We start from the raw sequence: 24,420 nt of genomic DNA, 5'->3' as shown, positions 1-24,420 counted from the left end.
TCCCAAGCTTTATTTTAACTGATCCCGTTTGCTCCCTTTGATCTGTCTACCCCGGTCCACACAGTTCAGTTGAAAAGTTTTGGAGTGATTTTGACCAAAAGATAAACATTGACTAGAACAGCAGAGACCACTGCCTTCGTCTTCAAAATCAGCAACTTCTGCATTTGGCTGACTCAACTAGATTAGGTTTAGTTGTAGTAAAGCATTCAAAGAACAGCACAAGTTAACCTGTTACTTTGAAGAGTCAGCTAACTTTTTTTGTGCTCAGCCATTTTAAGTGGGAGCCATTCGAAGTAGAGGTTCATGTACCATCAGTTTAGAAACATCAGACACCATATCATTTCTATTGCTCCCACTCACTACTACAGCAGCATTTGTGCCTTAACACTGCATCTCCCCAACACTCAAAGCCACCTTGTCTCATTGTCAGTGCATATTTCTCAGTTTCACTCATCCAGCAGCATTTTATTACATTGCCTCTGGATTACTTGTTCTTTCATTATTATTCATCATTTTAACACCATTACAAATCCTTTGAACTTTATTTCAATACTCCTTCAGTAAGTTTTTTTTTGTTTAATATAAATTTTGGAATCAAATGACAGTTTTGTAGCTACAGATGGAAAATAATTGAAATATTATTTGCAAATCTTTATTTTTATTGGAAATTAAATTTAAGATATATTGAATAAATTTACCCGTCATATTATTTTGTAATTTTACCATAAATCATCTACAAAAACTGACAGGTGCTGCCTAGCAGCCCACTGTTCAATAAAAAAAACAATGCTAAATTACATTACCATGTGATGAAAATTAACTTTATTGTCTTAACTTTTATCACCAGTAAAAAAGGTCCAGAATGTACATTGTATCAACTTGTTACTGTTCCCACCCAAAAACTCCCAATCATACTATTAAACTCAGTCACGAGTAAGACAAAGAAAATAAAATCTAATAAATTGTATTGCATTTTTCATACCCAGACCAAGTCCTTTACTATTTTACAACATTGTGAAACTGCAATACATCTCATAGCTTTTGACACAATGCATGGAATATGATTTGCTGCCAAGCACTACCACTTCACAGTAAAGGCCACTGGCTCTCTGTCTGCTTACATTTACATGTGCAATGTCTCACGTACCTGATAATAACTTTAAAAAGATTTAGAGATCTTAAATTTACTGTTTTTCTCTCCGCGATCTTTTGTAGGCTGGAATGGACGATGGCCATAGACACAAATGGACTTCCTCCCCCTTCAAAACTCTTTGAAGATTGAAAAGGTAGGCTTGAATAAGGAGGGGACCTCTCTCCACTTGCTCACACCTCCCAAAACTTTAGCCTCCCATGAAACACAAATGAAGCCAAAGCCATGTTTCACAAGGTGGGATAATCATTATACTTTGTTTGGAGTGTGTTTGTGACTTCAGATCAGCAAAGATTATAAAACAAAACATTATAAAGTGTGTCAATAGAAACTGTAACCAGTTTTGTGAAGTGAACATAATGCGAGATTAGGTTTAAAGTGAAAACAATACAAACTATATCAATTCTGTGATTTGTTCTTCAAAGTGTTGCAACCCCTTCACCCTGTTCACACACAGTGTGGAGAGTTTTAAATGTTTTCACTGGCTGTTTGCCCCTCTGAGATATGTTTATTTTATGTTTATATAGGTTGAACTGCTAGGTTGAACTGTTGTTTTGTACTTTTAAATAGCTTCTTGTTTATTTATTAATTCATTTAAATTAATTTCCTTGGATCTTAGCTTTGCCTCATTTCAAAATAGGAATTGATCATTACCAGTGTTAATCAGTACACAGGGAGGAATACAAAGTAAATGAATGTTTGGCTGGAGGGATTGTGTAAAAAGCAAGGTCCCAGAAAAACAGGGAGCATTTCTGAGGAGATGGGACCTCAACAGGAATTAAATCACCATCTCGTGAGGTACCCGAGACTCGAGGATAGCTAATGTCCCTGGTTCAAAAAGGACAGAAGGGATAAATCAGAAAGTATCAGATTGACGAGCCTTACAGCAGTGGTTGGTAAATTGTTGCAGAAGATCCCAAGTCTGTCCAATCGCTCCCTGTAGCTAATGGTCCCCTAATCCAGCCATCATTCTGTTAAACATCAATTAACTCAATGGTGCTGTAATGATCCCAATAGGAATAGGAATAGTGTTAGGACCAGAGAGGGTAAAAGTATCACACATTTTCTATGCTTCTGGTCCAATGAGGAAAGCTGGATCTGGATATGGATATGGGGAATAAGGTGGGCTAATTCCTCTAAGTTTTGGTAAGGGAACTTTCAGGAGAGTTATCGTAACATCATCAGATTTAAGTTAATTATAGAAGGAGAAGCATCAGTCCAAACTAAAAATTAATTGGAGGAAGGCCATTTGTCAAATGGGATGAGAGTGGACTTAGCTCAGATGAACTGAAGCCATAAAGTTGATGGGTAAAATTATACACAGTCAAGGGGCACCCTTTCACAGATGTACAGTTCAAGGGGCATCCTTTCAGAGATGATTCAGATGTGGTTGAGACACATTGTCTGATGGCCAAAGGAAGAACAAACAGATCCAGTGTAGCATTTGACATGTGTTTTGAAACACCAGCGAGAATTAGACAGATTACAAAATCTGAAGTGAGATTTTTTTTAAATGAGAGGCAAAGACTGCATCTGATCAAAGATTAGCAGTCAACATAAATAGGAATCCTGAAGTATTAAAATAATTAAAAATGGATGGCTGATCATAAATTAAGTACATTTACTGAAACCAGATAATGTGCATCCTAGGATTCTGAGAAGACATGGGAGGAGATTGTGGGGGCATTGACCATAATTGTATAATGCTCTTGGATATGTGGATGGTGCCAAAGGATGACAAATGTTACTCACTCGTTCATAAAGGAAGCAAGGATAACCACTTTCACCACAGGCCAGGCCAATGTTTAATCAATGTCTCCAGGCCTATCAGCAACATTGATCCAGGATATAATCAATTGCACCTGCATGAAAACTGATTAATTATTGCAAGCCTGTGCAGATATGTAGTGAGGGTAAATAACATTTAACAAACCTGATAGAACACTTTGATGAAATAACAGGGGGATTTGGGAAGGTTATTGCAGTCAATGTGTATATGGAAGATAGACACAAAAAGCTGGAATAACTCAGCAAGACAGTCAGCATCTCTGGAGAGAAGGAATAGGTGACGTTTTGGGTCGAGACCTTCTTCAGACTGGTTAGGGATAAGGGAAAGGAGAGATAAAGACGGTAATGCGGACAGACAAAAACCAATGAATGAAAGATATGCAGAAAATAACAGTGATAAAGGAAACAGGCCGTCGTAAGCCGTTTGTAGGGTGAAAATGAGAAGCTAGTGCGACTTGGGTGTGAGAAGGATAGAGAGAGAGAGAGAGGGAATGCCGGGGCTACTTGAAGTGAGAGAAATCAATATTCATACCACTGGGCTGTAAGCTGCCGAAGCAAAATGTGAAATGCTGTTCCTCCAATTTGCATTTAGTCTCACTTTGACAATGGAGGACAGAAAGGTCTGTGTAGGAATGGGAAGGAGAATTAAAGTGTCCAGCAACCGGGAGATCAGGTTGGTTCACGTGGGCTGATCGAAGGTGTACCACAAAACAATCGTCCAGTCTGCATTTGGTCTCGCCGATGTATAAGAGTTCACATCTTGAACAGCGGATACAATAGATGAGGTTGGAGGAGATGCAAGTGAACCAGGCAGAGGTTCACTTGCACCTCCTCCAACCTCATCTAGGCAAACCTGAAAGGACTGTCGGGGTACCTGGACAGAGATGAGGAAGGAGGTATAGTGGCAGGTGTACCCCTTCCAAAGTCCACAATCAGTTCCTTGGTTTTGCTGGTGATGTCAAGAGAGTTTGTTGTCATGTGTCCCAGATAGGGCAATGAAATTCTTCCTTGCTGCAGCACAACAGAATATTGTAGGCATAAATACAGAACAGATCAATGTGTCTATATACCATAGACCATATATATATACACATAAATAAACAAATGAAGTGCAATAGGCTGTTATAGTTCAGAGTTTGTTTGAAGTTGGGGTTAATAGTCTGATGGAAGAAGCTGTTCCTGAACCTGGATGTTACAGATTTCAGGCTCCTGTACCTTCTACCTGATGGCTGCGGAGAGATGAGTGTGTGGCCAGGATGGTGTGGGTCCTTGATGATGTTGGCAGCCTTTTTGAGGCAGCGACTGCAATAGATCCCCTCGATGGTAGGGAGGTCAGAGCCGATGATGGCCTGGGCAGTGTTTACAACTTTATGCAGCCTAAACCCCCCCTCCCATCCTGGCAACATCCGGAACAAAACTGAACACAAAATTCCATGTGTGAGAAGGAACTACAGATGCTGGTTTACACTGAAGATAGACACAAAAATGCTGGAGAAAATCAACGGGTTAGGCAGCATCTCTAGAAAAAAGGAATAGGTGACATTTTGGGTTGAGACCCTCCATCACAGGGGCAGAAAACCCGGGGGGGGGGGCAGAGGGGACACGTCCCCCCCATGTTTTGAGAGGTGGGGGACATCTCCCCAAGTTTTTGTAATCCGGATTTTAAAATCACCGCTTTCCGCGAGACAGTGGTGATGGGACTGCTGATCGTGGGCGCAGATTGGATGAGAGAGACGTCGGTCAGCAGGCAATGGGGGTGGGACATGATGATTCAGCGCGATGATTGGAGGAGGGAGTGGTGGGGGGGGGGGGGGGGGGGGGGGGGGAAGAGAGGAGGGGGGGGACTGAGGATAGAGTGCAGTGATTGGAAGAGGGAGACGTGGCACAGACCTGCGCCTCATCCGCAGCCAGGATTGATCCCAGCCGGCTCTCCAGCGCTGTCCCGTCTCCACCCAAGCACCCCCACCCCCCCACCACGGGTGGCCAGAGAGGTTGGGAGTCAGATGGGTGCTGTACCCCAAGGCCCACAGCCAGCGCAGAGAAGCAGTGCTAAACCCAGCTCAACTGTGCCTGTCCCACTATGTTAACCTGCCTGGGCTTGCGGGAAATATGGCCAGCGTGGAGAAGCAGCGCTGGTGTCCCGTCAATCCAGTGAGGGTTTGTAGGTTAACCCGGCGAGACAGGCAGAGTTGAGCTGCATTTACCGCTGGATTGAGCCTCCGAAGCCTCGCGCACGTGTGTGAGAGTGTGCGTATGCGCGCTCAGCAGCCACAAAATTGTGTCCCCCCCCATCCCCCAGTCACCTCCATATTTTGATAGCGAGTTCCATGCCTGCTCCATCAGACCTCACCAATGGGCTCACCGATGTTTTGTACGGATGTAACATAGCATCCTAATGTCTATACTCAATCCCCTGACAGATGCAAGCCAGAATGTCAAAAGAACTGTTCACCACCCTATCTACCTGTGATGCCATTTGCAAGGAACTATGTACTTAAACAGCTTGTTCCCTCTGCTTCATAAAACTCCCCGGAGCCTTGTCATTCACTATGAAGGTCCTGCCCTTGTTTGACTTCCCAAAATGCGACACTTATTTGAATTAAACTCTATTAGCCATTTCATAGGTCACTTGTCCAGCTGATCAAGATTAGTTGGTTAGTAAGTTTGCAGATGACACCAAGATTTCTGTGGTACATGAAAGATATGCAATTAATGCCACGACTCTTAATGGCATTGATGTATGGGTGCCCCCCCAAGTTCATAGCTCTTTGAAAGTGGCTACACAGGGTAGATAGAGTGGTAAAGAAGGCATATGGAATGTTTATCTTCATTGGTCAGTGTATTGAGTTTAACAGTTAGAAAGTCACGATGCAGCCTTGGTTTGGCTGAATTTGGCATATTGTGTGCAGTTCAGGCCGTCCTGGAAGGATGTGGAGGTTTTGGAGAGGATGCTGTGGAGGTGCTTGGATGAGGGGTATTAGCTACAGAGCGAGGTTTGTACAGACCTTGATTATTTTGTCTGGAACACTGTAGGTGAGGGGACACCTGATTGGTATATAAAATTATGAGAGGCATTGACAATCAGAATCTTTTCCCAGGATGGATATATGAAAATTGAAAGGGCATAACTAAGCTGAAAATAAAGGAGATGTGCGGTGCAAGTTAAAAAAAAAAAATTGAGGTGGTGTCTGGAACGTGCTGCTGGTGAAGGAATCGCGTATGATAGTGGCATTTAAGAGACTGTTGAATAGGCACATGGATTTAGAAAACATAAACATAGGAAAATAGGTGCAGCAATAGGCCATTCGGCCCTTCGAGCCAGCACTGCCATTCAATATGATCATGGCTGATATATATGCAGGGAATGGAGCGATATGGAATATGTGCAGACAGATAAGATTTGGTCTTGGCACCATGTTTGGCACAGACATTGTGGGCCAAAGGGCCTGTTCATGTGCTATATTGTTCTGTGTACTGACTAGTGTTTTATAAAGGATAAGTAACTTCCTTTAACTTTTACTCTATCCCGCTAATTACAATGTTTAAAGTTTGTCTTTTTCAACACTCCTCTTATCTTGCTTTTCCCTTTCAAGGATTTACATGAATACAATCTACAATGTACTTCAGACACAACAAATATTCATACAGAATGGACATTTTTACATTTGACTGTGCCTTCTGAGAATATGATCAGAACTACATCAGATCATGCAAAGTTTGTCAGAAATGTTTGGGCACACAAAAATATACATGTACCAAGCAATATGATCTTTCAAGCAATATGACCCACAATGTTTCACAGGCAAGTACCTAGAGAAAACTATCACATATAGAGTCAGAGCTATTTGAGAGGAAAGTCAAAATCGCAGGTCAAAGATTAAATGATGATTGAAACTATTGGAGGATTTGCGGCTGCAGTTTGTTGCTGTATTCTTTGGATTAATTACAGCTGTGCAATATACTCAAAATACTCTGCATTATAAACTATAAAAATCAAAACCAGCTTAATAGTTGGTGTAAAATAGACAATGTTCACATCTTCCAACATTATTACAAAACATTTATCATCTGCGTCACACTCATCAGAGAGAAATCAGTTTCTAACATCTGCCATGCTCCTTAGACTACACAATCTTTTACCCTCCCCCTCATTTCCTCTAGTTAACCGAAACTTCTATCTTTTCAGAACAATTAAAAAACATAAAATCAATTTACAAGATGAACAAACAAGCACATTGCTAATCAACTCCACTTGGATTACAAGTTAAAAATAAAAACCTAGTGAGCTACTGACTGACTTACTTGCTTTCTTCATTGTCTCCACATTGCTTTACTTCAACTTGCAATTCAGTTTATCAGGAAGTTGTGGTGCCTTGGGTAAGTTGCAAAACGCTTCGGACAGGAACTCCAATTCAGTCACTCACTGCGACAAATGCATTTCAGGGGCACAATAAAAGTAGTGCAACACTTTCGTGATCAGAATGAGCTTGAAGAGCCTTATCACCTATGACACCCATGGCTGTTCAATAGCCAAGTTGTCACATGCAGCCTGTACTTATTTTAAAGATCAGCAGGCAGAGGAGGCAACAATGCCAGGTACTGCTGCTTAGGACAATATTTCCTCAAGAGGGAATTAATTCAATTAGGCAATGTGACACAGAAGGCAAACGCAGCATTTCAAGTTAAAAACATACTGGCCTTGGTGTAAAAAGGTTTATTGAACACTTTTTTCCCCCACTAGGGGCAGAGAAGAACAAGCAGAGCCACAAATCATTTTTGGAGGGGAATATATTTATACACAAATTGCTTAAGTGAGTTAATTCTTCACTGAAAATTAAGTGGCTGGTAAAATCTGGGGCTTTGGACTCACCTCCAAGTTGCATCTCACCTCTTCCTCTGCTTCCCCCACTCACACTTTCTTGCTGGGATCCCCGTCAGCTGTCCCTTACCTAGTCTGGTTCAACTAACCCCTGAGCTCCCTCTCTCTCCATCCCTCCCCCACCCAAGTCGCACCAGGTTCCTGTTTTCACCTGGCAAACAACTAACTGCGGCCTGTTTCCTTTATCATCATTACTGGTTTGCATATCTTTCATTCATTTGTTCTAGATCTTTCTACATAACTGTCTAAATCTCTCCATTCCCTTTCCCCTAACCAGTCTGAAGAAGAGTCTCAACCCAAAACGTCACAGTTCCTTTTCCCCATAGATGCTGCCTGTCCTGCTGAGTTACTCCAGCATTTTGTGTATACCTCTGGTTCAGGACAAGCTGGGCTGGTTTCCCGCTCAAGGTCTCTCCTTCCACCTGCTCTCATTCCTCCTTCGATGTTGCATGCGATGGCTTCAATAAGCTCGTGCCGATTGGAGGATGGATCTGTCCCCAACTACTTATAGTTTATCTTCTGCAATTTCATAAATATCTACCTTTTAAAGTGGCAGCAGACACCAGAATTATCAACACCATCACATCCCATTCAACCAGATTTGTTCCCATGGGTCAATGAAAAAGGTAAAGTGAAAGATATCCAAAATAGAGGGGTTATGGTGCAATATAACTCTGTTGCTGCCGATTACCTTCAGTGCCTGATAATAACCCAGATGAAGCTTCTGGATTTCATCTCCGTCTTTTGCATTTAATACAAGGATGCTGGCTCACAACATAATGGAACATAGGTTTATGACCCCAGAAGGATTGTGTGGTGGTCATTTTAAAACAAAATGTTTTTGGGTTTTTTTAAACTGCAGATGCTGGAAATCAGAAATAGAAATATAAAAAAAAGCATTCAGCAGATTAAGGAGCATCAGTGGAAATAGAAACAGTATTAACATTTTATATAACTGAAAACCAACTGGTTTTCTCTTTTTTTCAATTTCTGATGTTAACTCTTCAACCTGGCATGTGAACTTTATTTCTTTTTCCACAGGTTCTGCTAGATTTTCTGTGTATTTCCAGCAATCCTTTTGCTTTTCTGGTCATTCATATCAATGCTGTCTGTAACAGATGTATGTCCATCCACAGATTAGCAAGAATAGGTTTCTACCCTGTCCTTGTTCTCTCACCACCACCTGCTGCTGACTATCAATTAAATCAGCTGTGGTTCTACTGAGATATTCTGGTCAATAGATCTTGCAATCCCATCTAATATATAGCATGTGTAGGAAGGAGATGCTGATTTAAACTAAAGATTTAGACACAAAAAGCTGGAGTAACTCAATGGGACAGGCAGCATCTCTGGAGAGAAGGAATGGTGACCTTTCCGATCTGAAAAAGGGTCTTCACCCTTTCTTTGCTCCAGAGATGCTGCCTGTTCCGCTGAGTTACTCCAGCTTTTTGTGTTGACCTTCCATCTAATATACACCTGTGTTATTGACATACTCAGTAATTCAATCGGATGATATTTGACACGGAAAAATGTTGATTGTAATCAGGGATTTAAGCCAGGTTAGTAGAAGCAAGGAACTGCAGATGCTGGTTTACAAAATAAAAGACGCAAAGTACTGGCGTGAATCAGCGGGTCAGGCAACATCTTGAGAACATGGATAGGTGACGTTGAGTCAGGACACTTGTTTATGTTTGACTTGATAACATGCAACCATAAGGTGCCAAATCATAGTTGAGAACTCCTCTGTCTATTCACTCCAGTGTGCCGAGACACTGTCCTGCATTTGTTTCTGGTATTTATTTGATATTTTATTTACTGCAATCCAGACCACATTCAAGGCTGCATTCATTAAGAAAAGTTGTGATGAACCACTTTCCTTGAAACTCCGGTAAAAATATTCCCATTGTGCTGTTGGGTTGGGAGTTCCAGGATTTAGACAGTGATATCTTTCCAAATCAGGACCACGAGGAACACATAAAATTGACTTGGGAGGAGTGAGAGAATGGAAATGGAAGATTGTTTTTTCAAGTTGGGGGTCTGTGACCAGCAATATGCCACAGGGGTCAGTGCAAAGTCAGCTGTTGTTTGTCATTCATATGAAGATTTGGATGAGAACGTAGTTAGCACGGCTAGTAAGCTTGCAGATAACAGCAAATTTGTGGTATCGTGGATAGTGACGGAGGTTTTCTAAACTGAGTAAAGGCGCCTAAAATGGCAAACCAGAAAGGTGCTAAGTGTTCACAAGTTCATAAGTTATACGAGCAGAATTAGGCCATTCGACCCATCAAGTCTACTCCACCATTCAATCATAGATTATCTACTGTTCCCTTCAAACCCTATTCTCTGCCTTCTCCCCATAATATTTGACACCCTTAACTTCTCAATCTCCGCTTTAAAAAGATTCACTACCTTCTGACTAAAGACATTCCTCAAAATAAAAGGATGTTTCTTCATCTCCTTTCTAAAGAAACATCCTATTATTTTAAGGCTGAAGTGTTGCATTTTGCAATGTTAAACCAGGGCGGGGCTTGCACAACAAATGGCAGGGAGCCTGCAGAGTATTATAGCAGAGACACCCAAGACTTCCCTGAAAACAGCAACAGATAGACAGGGTGGTGATGATGACAATTGACACGTTTGCCTTCATTAGTCAGGCCATTGAATGCAGGAATTGGGATGTTATATTGGTGAAACTAAAAATCGGACTATTATGTGCAGATCTGGTCACCCTAGCCCTTGGAAAGATGTTATTAAACTGAAAATGGTGCAAAAAAGATTCACAAGGATGCAGCTGTGACTGGAGGGCTTGAGTTGTAAAGAATAGGCCAGGACTTCTTGCTCCTGGAGCAAAATAGGCTGAAGTATAGAGATATACAAAATCACATGGGGCATAGATAAGGTGAATGATCACTACCCTTTCCCCCAGGATAGGGGAGTCTAAAGTAGTGGGCATAGATTAGAGGGGAAAGATTTAAAGGATATCTGCTGGGCACTTTTTTCCACACAGAGGCTGGTGGATATGTGGAATGTTGCCAGACCTCATGTTGCCTTCAACTTACTTGTCATAATTTACTGAGAAGCTGTAGATGCAATTCAGTAGTTTGCAATTATCAGCAAATATCCCCATCATGGAAGAAAAGTCATTAACAACACAATCAAAAATGGTTGGGCCCCTGACATTGCTCCAAGACCTCATACACGTGTGTCCTGGAGCTGGGATGATCAACATCCAATACCCACAGCCGTCTTACTTTATGCAGAGTGCCACTCCAGTTATTGTTGTCCATTCTCCTTAATGTCCATCAACTTCAGAATTGCAGGAAGATTTAATGCCATACATGATTGAATGCTGCTTAACAACAAGGGCAATCTCGCTCGTCTCATCTTTGATACAAATGACCAACTTTCTAGACTATTTATTAGAAATATCAAGATTCAGCACATTATCCTGAGCAATGTAGAGGCCTCACAATTTAATGGTGCATAGTCCTGATAAGATTTTTTTAAATTTCAACTTAAATAAATACAAATTCTTCAGCTGTTTTGAGTAAATTTGAATACTCCCCAGGGTCACTTCAAGCTCATTGACTAGACCAATAATATATCTATTATGTTTCTACACCCAGTGGACGAATTAAGACACCTCAAACAGTAGCAGGCCTAATTTGCCACAAAGCAACCTGCAGTTAGAGATCTGAACAGCCTGTATTTATACCATACCTTGAAAACAATAAGATAAACTAAGATTACCAGAAAGTTTGACAGAGCAACATTAAGAAGTAAGAAGGAAGATCAAACATTTGGCCTACTTTAAAAGGATGCTTTCACAAGTTATGGGAGTAGAATTAGGCCATTTGGCATATCAAGCCTACTCCGCTATTCAATCATGGCTGATCTATCTCTGCCTCCTAATCCCATTTTCCTGCCTTCTCCTCATTACCCTTGACACCCGTTCTAATCAAGAATTTGTCTATCTCTGCCTAAAGAATATCCACTGACTTGGCCTCCAGTCCTCAGTAGCAATGAGTTCCACAGATTAACTACCCTTTGACTAAAGAAGTTCCTCGTCACCTCCTTTCTAAAAGAGCACTATGAGGCTTTGACAAAGAGAGGGAGGAAGAGTGAATGGAGACAGAGGGAACGTTAGATTAGTGTATGATTGTCACATGCACTGGGGTACAGTGAAAAGCTTTTGTTTGGGGCAATAATCAAATTCAATGCTTCAGCAATTGAAAATGTACACAAGGAGACATTCCCTACTTTCAAACATGTCTCTATGAACAGTCCTGTACTAATGTGCAGGCTTGATGCAAATAAGACAGGAGGCAGGATAGATCAGACATTAACTATTGGGTTTTGTCAGTCCCTAATAACATAAGGTCATAAGTGATAGGAGAAGAATTAGGCCATTCGGCCCATCGAGTCTACTCTACCATTCAATCATAGTTGCTCCATCTCTCCCTCCTAACCCCATTCTCTTTCATTCTCCCCCGACACCCGTGCTAATCAAGAATCTATCTCGGTCATTAAAAAATCCATTGACTTGGCCTCCACAGCTTTCTATGGCAAAGTATTCCACAGATTCTCCACCCTCCGACTACAGAAATTAATCTCCTCAATCTCCTTCCTAAAAGAACATTCTATAATTCTAAGTCTATGACCTCTAGTCCTAGACTCTACCAAGAGTGGAAACATCCTCTAACATCCACTCTATCCAAGCCTTTCACTATTCAGTAAGTTTCAATGCGGTTCCCCTTCATTTAGTTTAGTTTAGTGTCACGTGTACCAAAGTACAGTAAAGAGCTTTTGTTGCATACTAACCAGTCAGTGGAAAGACAATACATGTTTACAATTGAGCCATCCACAGTGTACAGATGGATACATGATTTTGGTAAGATAGTTCAGTTGCCTGATAACAGCTGGGAAAAACTATCCCAGAATCTGGAGGTGTGTGTTTCCACCCTTCTTTCCCTCTTGCCTGATGGGAGAGGAGGAGAAGAGAGAGCATCAATCCCTGTGACACACCACCAGTCACAAGTCTCCAATCTGAATAACAACCCTCCACTATAATCCTCTGACTCGTTCCACCAAGCCAATTTGGTATCCAATTGGCAAGCTTGCCCTGGATTCCACTTTGATCTAACCTAGATTAGCTGACCATATAGGGCCTTAAAGGACTTGCCTTAACCAGACCCCAGGGACTACCAGCACCACCCCATTTGTAATATGGATATATTCCAAAACATCACTATTCATTTCCCCATATTTCCGACCCATGACCCTCTCAACCATAAATGTAGACGATTTTTAAAAAAACACCTCACCAGTCTCCTGTGGCTGTATACATAGACAACCATATTGATTCTTAAATGAACAATTCTCTCCCTACATATACATTGGTTCTCAATATACTTGTAGAACCACTTATGATTATCTTCTATACCAAAGCCATCTTATGCCCTCTTGCATGTACTCCTACATCTTTGATATTCTTCAAGGGATTCACTGGATTCCAGCCGCCTAAATCAAACACAAACCCTTTTCAAGACCAATATCCCTCTTCCACCTAGAATCAACCACTTCACTCAAACTCTCTCAATCTCACTTTTTAAATCCTCCCCCTGGCCAGACATCTCTTAACCTGCAAACAATCTCTCCCAATCAACTTTAGCAAAATTTGCCTTGCGCCGATTAAGGATTGAATTTGTGACCAATCTTTTACCATAACTATTATAAAATTAATAGAATTAGTTCCTCTGCCCAGTATTAATTTCAAATGATTTTCCCTCCAAATACCTCTGTACTGTTTGATGCACTCCACAAAGCTTTGAATAGCCCTCTCTCAAATAAGGTTTTCAGTGACAGGTTACATAACATGAACAACATACCATGGACAGATGTTGCATCAACTTAATATTGCCAATCCTCCAGAACACTGCATTTCTCATTAAGTTGTGGAAGTTGCTTGTCCAATTCAGTTGCTTAAGTCACAACTGATTCCTTGAACAGAAGAGCACCAGGTGATCATTCACTTTTGATTAGTGTGAATGGAGTGCAATGTGATAAAGCTGGACAAGGCTCTCTATCATTAGCTGCTCGTTACATTTCATGCACTGGGCAGTAGAGTAGTTCAGTGACTTTAATTGAAACATAAGTCAAAGTGAGTTCACCAAGAATTCTCCCATTGATAATTGAAGGTCTTCATTGACTTGAGCCGTTAACCCATTAGGTGCAGTTCTCCAAAACTTTATTAATGCTGATAAATCTCAGCTTCATTGTTTCACAGAACATAGAGCAGTACAGGAACAAACCCTTTGGCCTACAAAGTCTGTGTCAAACATGAAGTTAAATGAAGCTTATCTACTGTGCCTGCACAGGCACAATAACAGCAATAACGGCACTGAGTGGTGATGTTTGCATTGTTATTTTATATTTAGATTTCAAAATGTCAGATAAATTTAAATTCCAAATTACCAGGAAAATTGGCACAGAAATGCACCACTGGCTATCATCCATTTTTATTTTTGCCAAACCTGGTTTAGGAAATCAGACTTTATACAAGAAACCAGTGTTGTGCTCATCATTAAAGTTCGCCTAGTGTGGGAAAAGTTCCAAATTTCTGCCACCTTTTTTGTGAAGAAATTTCAAATACAATTGATGTAATTTACAACTATCCTGTATGTTATCATTATACTCATAATGTCCTATGGTCATAAGTGAAAGGAGCAGAATTAGGCCATTTGGCCCATCAAGTTATCTCTGCCATTCAATCATGGCTGATCTATCTCTCCCTCCTAAGCCCATTCTCCTGCCTTCTTCCCATAACCCCTAAAACCCATACATCAAGAATCCAACTATCTCTGTCTTAAAAACATATCCATTGACTTGGCCTTAACAGCCTTCTGTGGCAAAGAATCCCACAGATTCACCACCCTCTGACTAAGAAATTCCTTTGCATCTCCTTTCTAAAGGAACGTCCTTTAATTCTGAGGCCATGAACCCCTAGTCCTAGCCTCTCCCACTAATCAAATCATCGTCTCCAGATCCACTCTATCCAAGCCTTTCACTATTCGGTACACTTTAATGAGGTCCCCTCTCATTCTTCTTTCACACAGAGAGTGGTGAATCTCTGGAATTCTCTGCCACAGAAGGTAGTTGAGGCCAGTTCATTGGCTATATTTAAGAGGGAGCTAGATGTGGCCCTTGTGGCTAAAGGGATCGGGGGGTATGGAGAGAAGGCAGGTACAGGATACTGAGTTGGATGATCAGCCATGATCATATTGAATGGCGGTGCAGGCTCGAAGGGCCGAATGGCCTACTCCTGCACCTATTTTCTATGTTTGTATGTTTCTGAACTCCAGCGACAAAGGTCATATGTTAACCCACTCATTCTTGGGATAATTCTTGTAAACCTCCTCTGAACCCTCTCCAGAGCCAGCACATCATTTACTCATTTATGTCAGCAGAGAAATCGATTGCTCTCACAGGATTCAATGCTTTAGAGAAAATATATGTATTTTTGACATATGATTAATGACAAAAAGTACACATTTTTTGCCTCAGGTAAATGCCTGCTATATATTTGATCTCTTCGACAGTATGAAATAATTGACAATTATGCAATAACATACCTGCTAAACCTTTTCTATTTAATATGAGTTAGCAGAGCTAACTTCCGTTTGCAGATTCTGTAATTGTCAACACAGGGATTAATTACAACTAATATATTGCAGAAATTCTCTTGGCATAATCTTCCACTGCACAGTGACAGGTGTTTGTTTTTTTATGGGCCCTGAGTTGGCTCCGTGTTCGCTGATTTTACATCACAACAATTCGCTGGTTCAATTGAACAGAGATTTCTTCATTAGATAGCTTCATTAGATTTCTCATATTTTCAGGGTAGTGCTAGGATCTGAGGTGTTTCCCTTGACTTTTAGTGCTAAGAAATGACTGTATAAATATACATGACCAATGCAGGGGCAATGAGAAGAGAACAGACAAAGCTGGACAAACTGCTGGAAGGAAGAAGAACAAGAGAGATAGATTTCTCATCAGGAGGCTGCATCTATAATTGTGGGAAAAAATCCTCTTTGAAGGAAGGATGTAAATTAATTGAAGGAAAGATGTAAACTTTAGCGGCACCTAGTGGTGGGGCTGGGCATTCAGAACTCTTGTCATTTGTCAGGTCTGTCACGTGTCTCGAGGGTTCATTCACGGGCTTTTGAGAGTAATTAGTAGTTATCGCTCCTCACATCGACAGGAGCTGCAATCGTTAGTTCTAGACTAAGTACACGGTGGTGTTTCGAGCATTTGCTCTTGTTAATAAAGAACATTTTGCTCAACCTGCCTGGTCTCACTACATTGGTGACCCCGACGATCCGACCGTTTTTCGGATCCAATCATGAACGCTGCTGAGAACCTAGACGCCAACCCCACCCAGCAGAACGCGGTTTTACTTACAGTTTTACTTTACTGGTTGCTGTGCCAGCACCTCAAGGACCACGTCCTCACCATTAACCCCACCAAATGGCAGTTCAGTCTCGACTCCATCTCATTCTTCGGCCACCATGTTACCCAACAAGGCGCAACTCTGCTCCCTGCCAAGGTGGAGGCAATTCAGCAGTTTCCCCGGCTGGACACCATTAAAGGGCTCCAAGGATTTATGAATGTCCCTACTCTGGGCAAGAGACTCTGTGTGTTTACCTTTTCTATTCCCCTCATGATTTTTTACACCTCTATAAGATCACCCCTCATCCTCCTGCTCTCCAAGGAATACAGTGCTAGCCTGCTCAACCTCTCCCTATTGCTCAGACATTCAAGGCCTGGTGGCATCCTCATAAATCTTCTCTGCACCCTCACCAGTTTGACAATATCTTTCCTATAACATGGTGCTTAAAACTTATCACAGAAACTAAAACTAAAACTGAAGCTGAAATCCATATATACAAGGTCTGCAGCTCTGCCATCTTCATCTTCATCTTCAAAAAACATCATCAGACTCGTGAGACACTGCCTCTCACGTACAAAACCGTGCTTCCACTTAGATTAATTTTGAAAGGGATAAGCTTCGCCACATTTGATAAAATAAACTTTGCAAATTGACATCAAATTATTTTAGTTCCTGACTTTGGCAGTAACTCTCTAATGGCTTTTCATTAAGTGTTTTGCCCCATTTTGTCACCAGGACTGAAATATGTTCTATGTCAGTAGGTTAAAGGAGGTTAAACCAAAGGCATGCAAATGAAATGCAAGCTCAAATCATGCTCTGTAAAAATAGTGCAGTAAAATGATTGCTGAACGGTGCTCGTTGCCCCAACGACATGACGGAGACCCGACAGATCTTCAAAAGGTCGGGATTTCTCCATTTTTAAAAGAAATTCTGGGACAGTTAATATTAAAAGTTTCCCCCACCCACAATGTGTGCATGCCCCCGGTGGGACGCCCCCATACACCCATACAAACTGGGGGGGTTCTGATCTTTAGTCTACAGGGTGAAATTTTAAAATTTCTGCTCCAACAAAAGAAGTGACTTTTATTATGAATTAGCCATTTTTATAATTTATCATAATTCATGCTAAATTGAAACTGAACAATGTAACCTATCATCTCAAAATGTTTAAACCTCAGACCGGATAACACAGTTTATTCCTAGAGGTGCCCTGTTTTGCATGTTCAACTGCAGATCAGATATTGCATATAACCATTTAACAGCACGGTACGTCCTATTTTGATTTGTCCTGCCAAGATGTAGCACCTGTCCCACTTATCAGCATTAAGACCATAACCTGCCATCTTTCAGCCCATTCTTCCAAATCCAATAAATCTTCTGGAGACTTTGAAAATCTACTTCATTATCCATAACACCACCTATCTTAGTATCATCTGCATACTTACTAATCCAATTTACCACACCATCATCTAGATCATTGATGTACATGACAAACAACAGTGGACCCAACACAGATCCCTGAGGAGCCCCACTAGTCACCGGCCTCCAACCTGACAAACAGCCATCCACCATTACTCTCTGGCTTCTCCCATTCAACCACTGTTGAATCCATCTTGCTACTCCTGCATTATTACCCAACAATTGAACCTTCTTAACCAACCTTCCATGAGGAACCTTGTCAAAGGCCTTACTAAATTCCATATAGACAACATCCACTGCTTTACCCTCATCAATTTCCCTTGTAGCCTCTTCAAAAAATTCAAGATTCCAGATTAGTCAACTATGACACTCCAGGCACAAATCCATTTGTTGATTTGAACCCCCTAACCAAACCCTGTTCTGCAGTCAGATGCTTAAAAGAACCAAGATCAACTAATTTACATCCTATTCCATTAATTTCTTCCCACCACTGAAGTCAAACTAACAGGTCTCTCCCCTAATTGCTAGGTTTACTCTTATGTCCTTTTTAAAGTCAAATGGAACAACGGGCGCAGTACGCCAATTGTCTCGTGGCCATTTTCGCCCGTTTCTAATGACATTTGAAATATTTCTGTCATGGAGCCCCTGCGGGCGCTACAACTAACCGCCCTCAATGCCTAGGGAATATCCTCAGGACCTGGAGACTTATCCACTTTTATACCATACATAAATCTAATCGTCAAACTCAAGTACAATAAATTGAGCAAAGGGGAAGATACAGTGCAGATTATAGTTGTCAGCATTGTAGCGCATCTGTTCCCGAAAAACACCAATGTCCACAATGAGGTAGAGATGAATCGGAAAGTGCACTAGCTTATGAAAGGACTGTTCTGAAGCCTGATCACGGAGGGGAATAATTGTTTAAGAAAGAACTACAGATGCTGGAGAAACTCAGCGGGGGAGGTAGCATCTATGGAGTGGATTAGGTGACGTTTCGGGTCGAGACCCATAGGGCCTCGACCCGAGACGTCACCTATTCCTTCGCTCCGTAGATGCTGCCTCACCCGCTGAGTTTCTCCAGCATTTTTGTCTCCCTACGGAGGGGAATAAGCTGTTCCTGAGTCTGGTGGTTTACACTTTCACGCTTCTGTACCTTCTGCCAGGTGGGAACTGAGACAAGAGGAAATCATCCAGGTGGGATGTTTTTGAATAAATTGGCTGCTTTTTAGAGGAGTAAATGAAGTGAATGATGGGATGTCTTCTCTGTGATTAATGTCAACCTGAATCTAAAGTAATTTATTTCACTGAAACGTTATTGCAGCTCTTTGCATCTAACCACTCTGAATTTTAATCAGTTATCTCTCATGTCTTTAGTCAGAGCTATCCTTCAAACTACTATCACACTGTTTTTATCACTGAAAGTTGTATGCAGACCTTGTTATTCTGAACCTACAATTGCCCGCATAAATCGTGTTTCCTGTGCTGTGATGGAATTTTTACCTAAATGAAATGTGACAATTTATAAACAAGGATATTGATGATTCATAATTTTTGGGGGTAAATGTCCAGTCCAGGCAGGTGATTCAACAAAGCAAGCATTGAATGCTCTGACTGGAGAAATAAGAGATAGGTGATAAAAAAATATTAGAACAGGTGTAATATAAAATGCATCCTGACTGGTTTCATCATTGGCAATTTCAATGTACAGGAACACAAGAGGCAGCATAGAGAGATGGCCACAGCTCATCCCACAATCGATAGCATCTACACAAGGTGCTGCCTGAAGAACACGGCATCTATCTTCAAGGATTCCCACCCCTTCCAATCCAAACCATACCCTCCTCTCGCATCAAGCAAGAGGTACAGAAGCCAAAGTCCCGCACCACCAGTTTTGGGAACAGCTACTTGCCTATAACGATCAAGTTCTTGAACCAATTTGCACAACCCTAATTCTACCTCGACATCAGAACACTTCATGGAGTAGGGTTTTTTTTCTAATTGTTAGACCGAAGTCTGCTTTTTTTTTTAAAAAAGTCAATTATTTTAGAAAGTTTAGGTATAATTTGCATATAATTTGTTTTTGTGTTTTGTATGAGTATGTGCGTCTGATGCTGATGCTGATGCAAGCAAGTAAACCAGATTTGACTTGTCATTAGTGGATCATGTTATACCTACATTGATCGAAAAATGCCTAAAGTGTATGTGACATTTTGTAGCACGTTTATTTCACAAAACAAGGAATAAAACAAGGTTCCAATGTGTCCACGCCTGTGTTTACTCTACAATATAAGCAATCCTGAAATAGATTCAAATTCATAGCAATGATAAAATGATAATACCCATCCAGTTTCAGAAGCTGTGTTGTTCAAAACACACAGGGCCATAAGGTACCATCTATTTGGCTTGATCATGAATACTCTCACCAGTTTGAACATTATTTGAGGATGCCATAAATGGGAAAGGCATTTGGTGTTCAAAGAAACCAGAAAATTCGATGAAGCATTTCAAAGAGGGTCATTAAATGACCCTGCATAAGAACAGAAATGAGATGAGTTCCATTTTTTCCTATGCACTGTTTAATTTTTTTTCTCCATTAACTCCAAAGGCATGTGAAGTAATAATTTTTCATGATCATCCATGTTGCATTTTCAGACACGAGGAACTTCAGCAGACATTTAGGCACTTATACAAACTGAGTGAATCAATGCATTAAGCTTCCAGGGAAAGTGAGCACCTCATTTATTTTAAATAGCGAAGATATTTTACTGTATTCTAATGTTTAATGTCCATTTATCAGTGTTATATCAAAATCATCAACATTGAGAAACTCTGTAAAATGAAAAATGCAGACAGCTCTTCGAGGGAGAAACAAGTGTAATGGCCTGAGAGTTTCCATTTAGAAAAGGGTAAATTCTGGGGATTGATAAAGTTTAGCTAAATTAGGGGAGTAAAGCAAATCTCTAAAATGATACAAAAACACAATCCACTTACAGAATACATGGGGTCTATGTGAATATGTTATAAAAAATCCAAAATGATCAACTCAAAAAGCATTGCCTTTATTTGGTCCATCTGACACGAGTCTCACATCATCTCCAACAGCTGAGTTCAGTTTATCAAAGTTACTGCTGATGTATCCCAAAATGTTTCTGCTGCTGCAACTTTCATTATTTCTGAATTCATCAGTTTTTTTTTCCTGTACGCACTTATTTACTGCATCATGGAGAATGAAGGAGAATGCTGAATCTACTTTGTTTTGCAATGGAAACACTTTCAGCTTCCCGCCAATGGCCACAGGAAACTGTATCCTGATTGGTGCCTTGTGGTTGGTCAACATGTATTAATTGGGAAACAACTTTTCTAACACTTGTGAACCATGGAATTAGAACCACTTGGGAAGGTCTCCATTATACACAAGACTGTAATTGTAGTCAAATGTGAAACTAATTGAAGTTTGCGTAGTCTCTACAATGGTCGTATGAGCACACTGCCCCCTCCCAAAATCGCACTATGAAAACCAGCTGCGTTATCCCTGCAGCAAGACTGTGGTCTGCAAAATGTACTATGTGGACCACTGAATTAAGGAGACATGATTTAATAATACAAATTCAGATCATCAAGTCTGAGGAATTGGTCTCTTGGAATTAAATTAAAGCATTGACAATTTTAAAATGGCTAGAGGCAGTCAATCAATATCAGTTAATTGATAATGTTTGGAGTTAATTTTTGGCTATTGATAACTGTTTGAAATTATTGAAAAACATTTCACTTGGAACTCTTAAAAGTGGAAGAGAAATACATTTGTCTAAGCTGGTTAGAAAACAGGTGGTCTTTAATTGGGAATATGTCTCATCACTAGTTGTTCTGATTGTACAATTAGATATGTTACTGATTGTATCAGATTTAGATTTTGTCCGGTGAACAACCCTTATTGCCAGTGACATGCACCAATGCTGACATTTGCTTAGTTCAGACAGAAACATAGATGGAACAACACTGGATAACATGGAGATAATGAATAGACTATTTAGCTTGGAAATATCAACAATATCATTAAAAATATAAAATACAAAAATACTCCTCAGGTCAGGCAGCATCAACGGTGAGAGAAACAGGGTTAGCATTTTAAATGGATATTTCCAGCATTCTGTTTTATTTCAGAATTCCAGCATCAGCAATATTTTATTTTAAATTTTAACACCAGTGGATAAATCATCCCTCGATCAATTGCTGATTATGCTGCAAATGTGCACAATGATGTCTTTTACAGTACATATTGGCACAAGTTCATGTTCCATATCCTGCTGTTAGTTGATTACGAGTTATGTGAACGGTTTGCAGCTGTGCCTGCAGCTGTAGCGAAAGGTGAAAGTGTCTTTATTTCCATTTCTTCTCTGCCTTAATGACACACTGGACTGTAATTCCGAATGTGGGTTGAGTGGGAGATTAAGCTTAAGTGTATTTGTACCCAGATTTAGTTTAGATAAGAGATACAGTGTGGAAACAGGCCCTTCAGCCCACCAAGTCTAGGCCGACCAGCGATCACCCCGTACACCAGCACTATCGTACACACTTGGGACAATTTATAATTTAATCAAAGCCAATTAACAGACAACCCTGTATGTCCTTGATGTGGGAGGAAACCGGAGCACCCAGTAAAAAAACCCACATGGTTATGGGGAGAATGTACAAACTTCATACGGACAGACAGCACCTGTTGTCAGGATCGAATCCTGGTCTCTAGGGCTGCGCCACCGTGACGCCTTACATGGAACAGTGAAGTTTTGTTTTGCATGCTATCCACACAAATTAGATAATGCCATACATAAATATACTCAAGCCAAACTCAAGTATAACATGTAGGGAAAGATCCAGAGAGCAGACTTGTACTACATGGTTGAAGGGATTAATCAAGATTCAAGATTCAAAAGATTCAAGATGTGTTTGTTGTCACATGTACCATAAAGTACAGTGAAATTCAAGTTACCATACGACCACACCAAGTGAAAAGCAGTAAGACATACAACCACACAAAATAACATTTCCCATAAACATCCACCACTGCGGCTTCCCACATTTCTCACTGTGATGGAAGGCAATAAAATCCAATCTCTCCCTCTTTCTCCTCCACAGTTGAGGCCAACAAATCGTACGCAATGTAGTAACGTTAAGGCCAACTTTCATGGTACAAGACAGAAACTTGATTGGAGTAGGTTGTTTGCAGGCAAAGATATGCTAGAAAAGTGGGATTTTTAAAAGGTGTGCTGACTAGAGTTCATGGCATGCATGTTCCTGTTAGAATGAAGAGCAAGGCAGGTGGCAGTAAGGGAACTTGAATGACAAAAAAAAATTGAGGCTCTGGTCACGGAAAAGAAAGAAGCATGGGACAGGTATAGGCAGCTGGGAACAAGAGTATCCCTGGAGGGGTTTGGGGAACTGAGAAGCCTTCTTAAGAAGGAAATTGGGATGGCAAAAAAGGGGATGGCTCTGGCAGATAGATTTTAGAAAAATCCAAAGAGATTTTAATGCACATTTAAGGAAAGAGGGTAATTACAGAGAGAATAGGACCCCTCTGAAACCAAAAGCGTGGAGCTCCAAGAGATGGGCAAGGTCATCAATGAGTGTTTCCCCTTTGTTTTTGCCATGGAGAAAGACATGAAGACTGGAGAACTTGGAGCAGCTAATGGAGTTGTCTTGAGGGCAGTCTGTATTATGGTCGAAGAGGTTCTGGATGTCCCAACAGCACTGTGGGAAGCCAGAGAAGTAATAGCAGGTTGCTGAAATATACTTGCCTGGCTGAAATATACATATCATCATTGGACACGGGTGAGGTATCAGAAGACAGGTGAATGGCTAAAGTTGTGCCTCTATTTAAGAAGGGCTGCAAGGAAAAGCCTAGGAACTTAAGACCGGTAAGCCTAACACCTGTCATAGACAAGTTACTGGAGAGGATTCTGAGGGATAAGATATATATGCATTTGGATAGACAGGCTAATTAGGGATAGTCATTGTGATTCTGTATGTGGGAGATCATGCCTTCTGAATGAGTATTTTAAGATGTGATCAAAAAAAGTTGATGAGGGCAGAGCTGTAGACATTGTCTACATGGACTTCAGCAAGGCATTTGATATGTTTCCCCATGGTAGACTGTGGACGTGTGAATAATGTAGATGGGGCACATCTGTAGGCATGGCCAAGTTGGGCCAAAGGGACTGTTTCCGTGCTGCATGATTCTATCCATACATTTGTTAAAATATTTTTTTTAAATGAAGTCAGTTTGTTAGCCAAAAAAAAATTGGGATTTTTCTAAGTTTAAAAATATATATATTTACGAGCAGAATTGGAATGGTATCCAAAGTAGGTCATTTTTACAGATTATTGGCAAACCCACCAAATATATTTGGAATTGTTTCTACTGGAAATGGTAGAAATTATTTTGTACTTTTGAGAGACTAGATCCAGTATAGCATATTCACCAACCTTGCTTTAGAATAAGATACTCGCTAACTTGCAAAGCTAGAGGATTGGACTGGAGTAGAGTTTCCACGTTGCAGACGTAATTTAAGCCAGCTGCAATATAATCCCGTTGAGGGTTAGAGTGTCTGTCAAAATTTGAGTCCGTTTCCCATTGGGGTCAAAAAAGTTTTACTTTTAGTTCACTTTCTCCATTTTACATTGATTTCTAATTCAGTATTTTAAAACTTGTTTGTGTGATTTATGCATTGAAATGTTAAC

General features: G+C 40.7%; 1 protein-coding gene and 1 long non-coding RNA gene across 3 annotated transcripts in view; one reads left to right on the top strand and one right to left on the bottom strand.

Annotated features, from left to right (window-relative positions):
* Positions 1–7,998, bottom strand: part of cep85l (centrosomal protein 85, like) — a 239,013-nt gene extending 231,015 nt beyond the window's left edge. Inside the window, exon 1 of one of the 2 annotated variants that reach the window (XM_055635754.1) lies at positions 7,241–7,998. In XM_055635754.1, coding sequence (XP_055491729.1) covers positions 7,241–7,253 — 13 coding nt within the window. In that variant the 5' untranslated portion in view covers positions 7,254–7,998. The remainder of the gene's footprint in view (positions 1–7,240) is intronic. The other variant, XM_055635751.1, reaches the window with a different exon arrangement.
* On the top strand, positions 484–19,946 carry LOC129697311 (uncharacterized). The gene is made up of 2 exons (XR_008723488.1): positions 484–1,286; positions 19,394–19,946. It is a non-coding gene; the product is annotated as an uncharacterized LOC129697311 (long non-coding RNA).
* Positions 19,947–24,420: the final 4,474 nt, after the last annotated feature.

The sequence above is a fragment of the Leucoraja erinacea genome, chromosome 5 (genome assembly GCF_028641065.1).
Source record: "Leucoraja erinacea ecotype New England chromosome 5, Leri_hhj_1, whole genome shotgun sequence".
In the NCBI taxonomy this organism is placed as follows: Eukaryota; Metazoa; Chordata; class Chondrichthyes; order Rajiformes; family Rajidae; genus Leucoraja; species Leucoraja erinaceus.
Note: the sequence above shows the minus strand (reverse complement) of the source record. Positions and strands in the feature narration are given on the sequence as shown.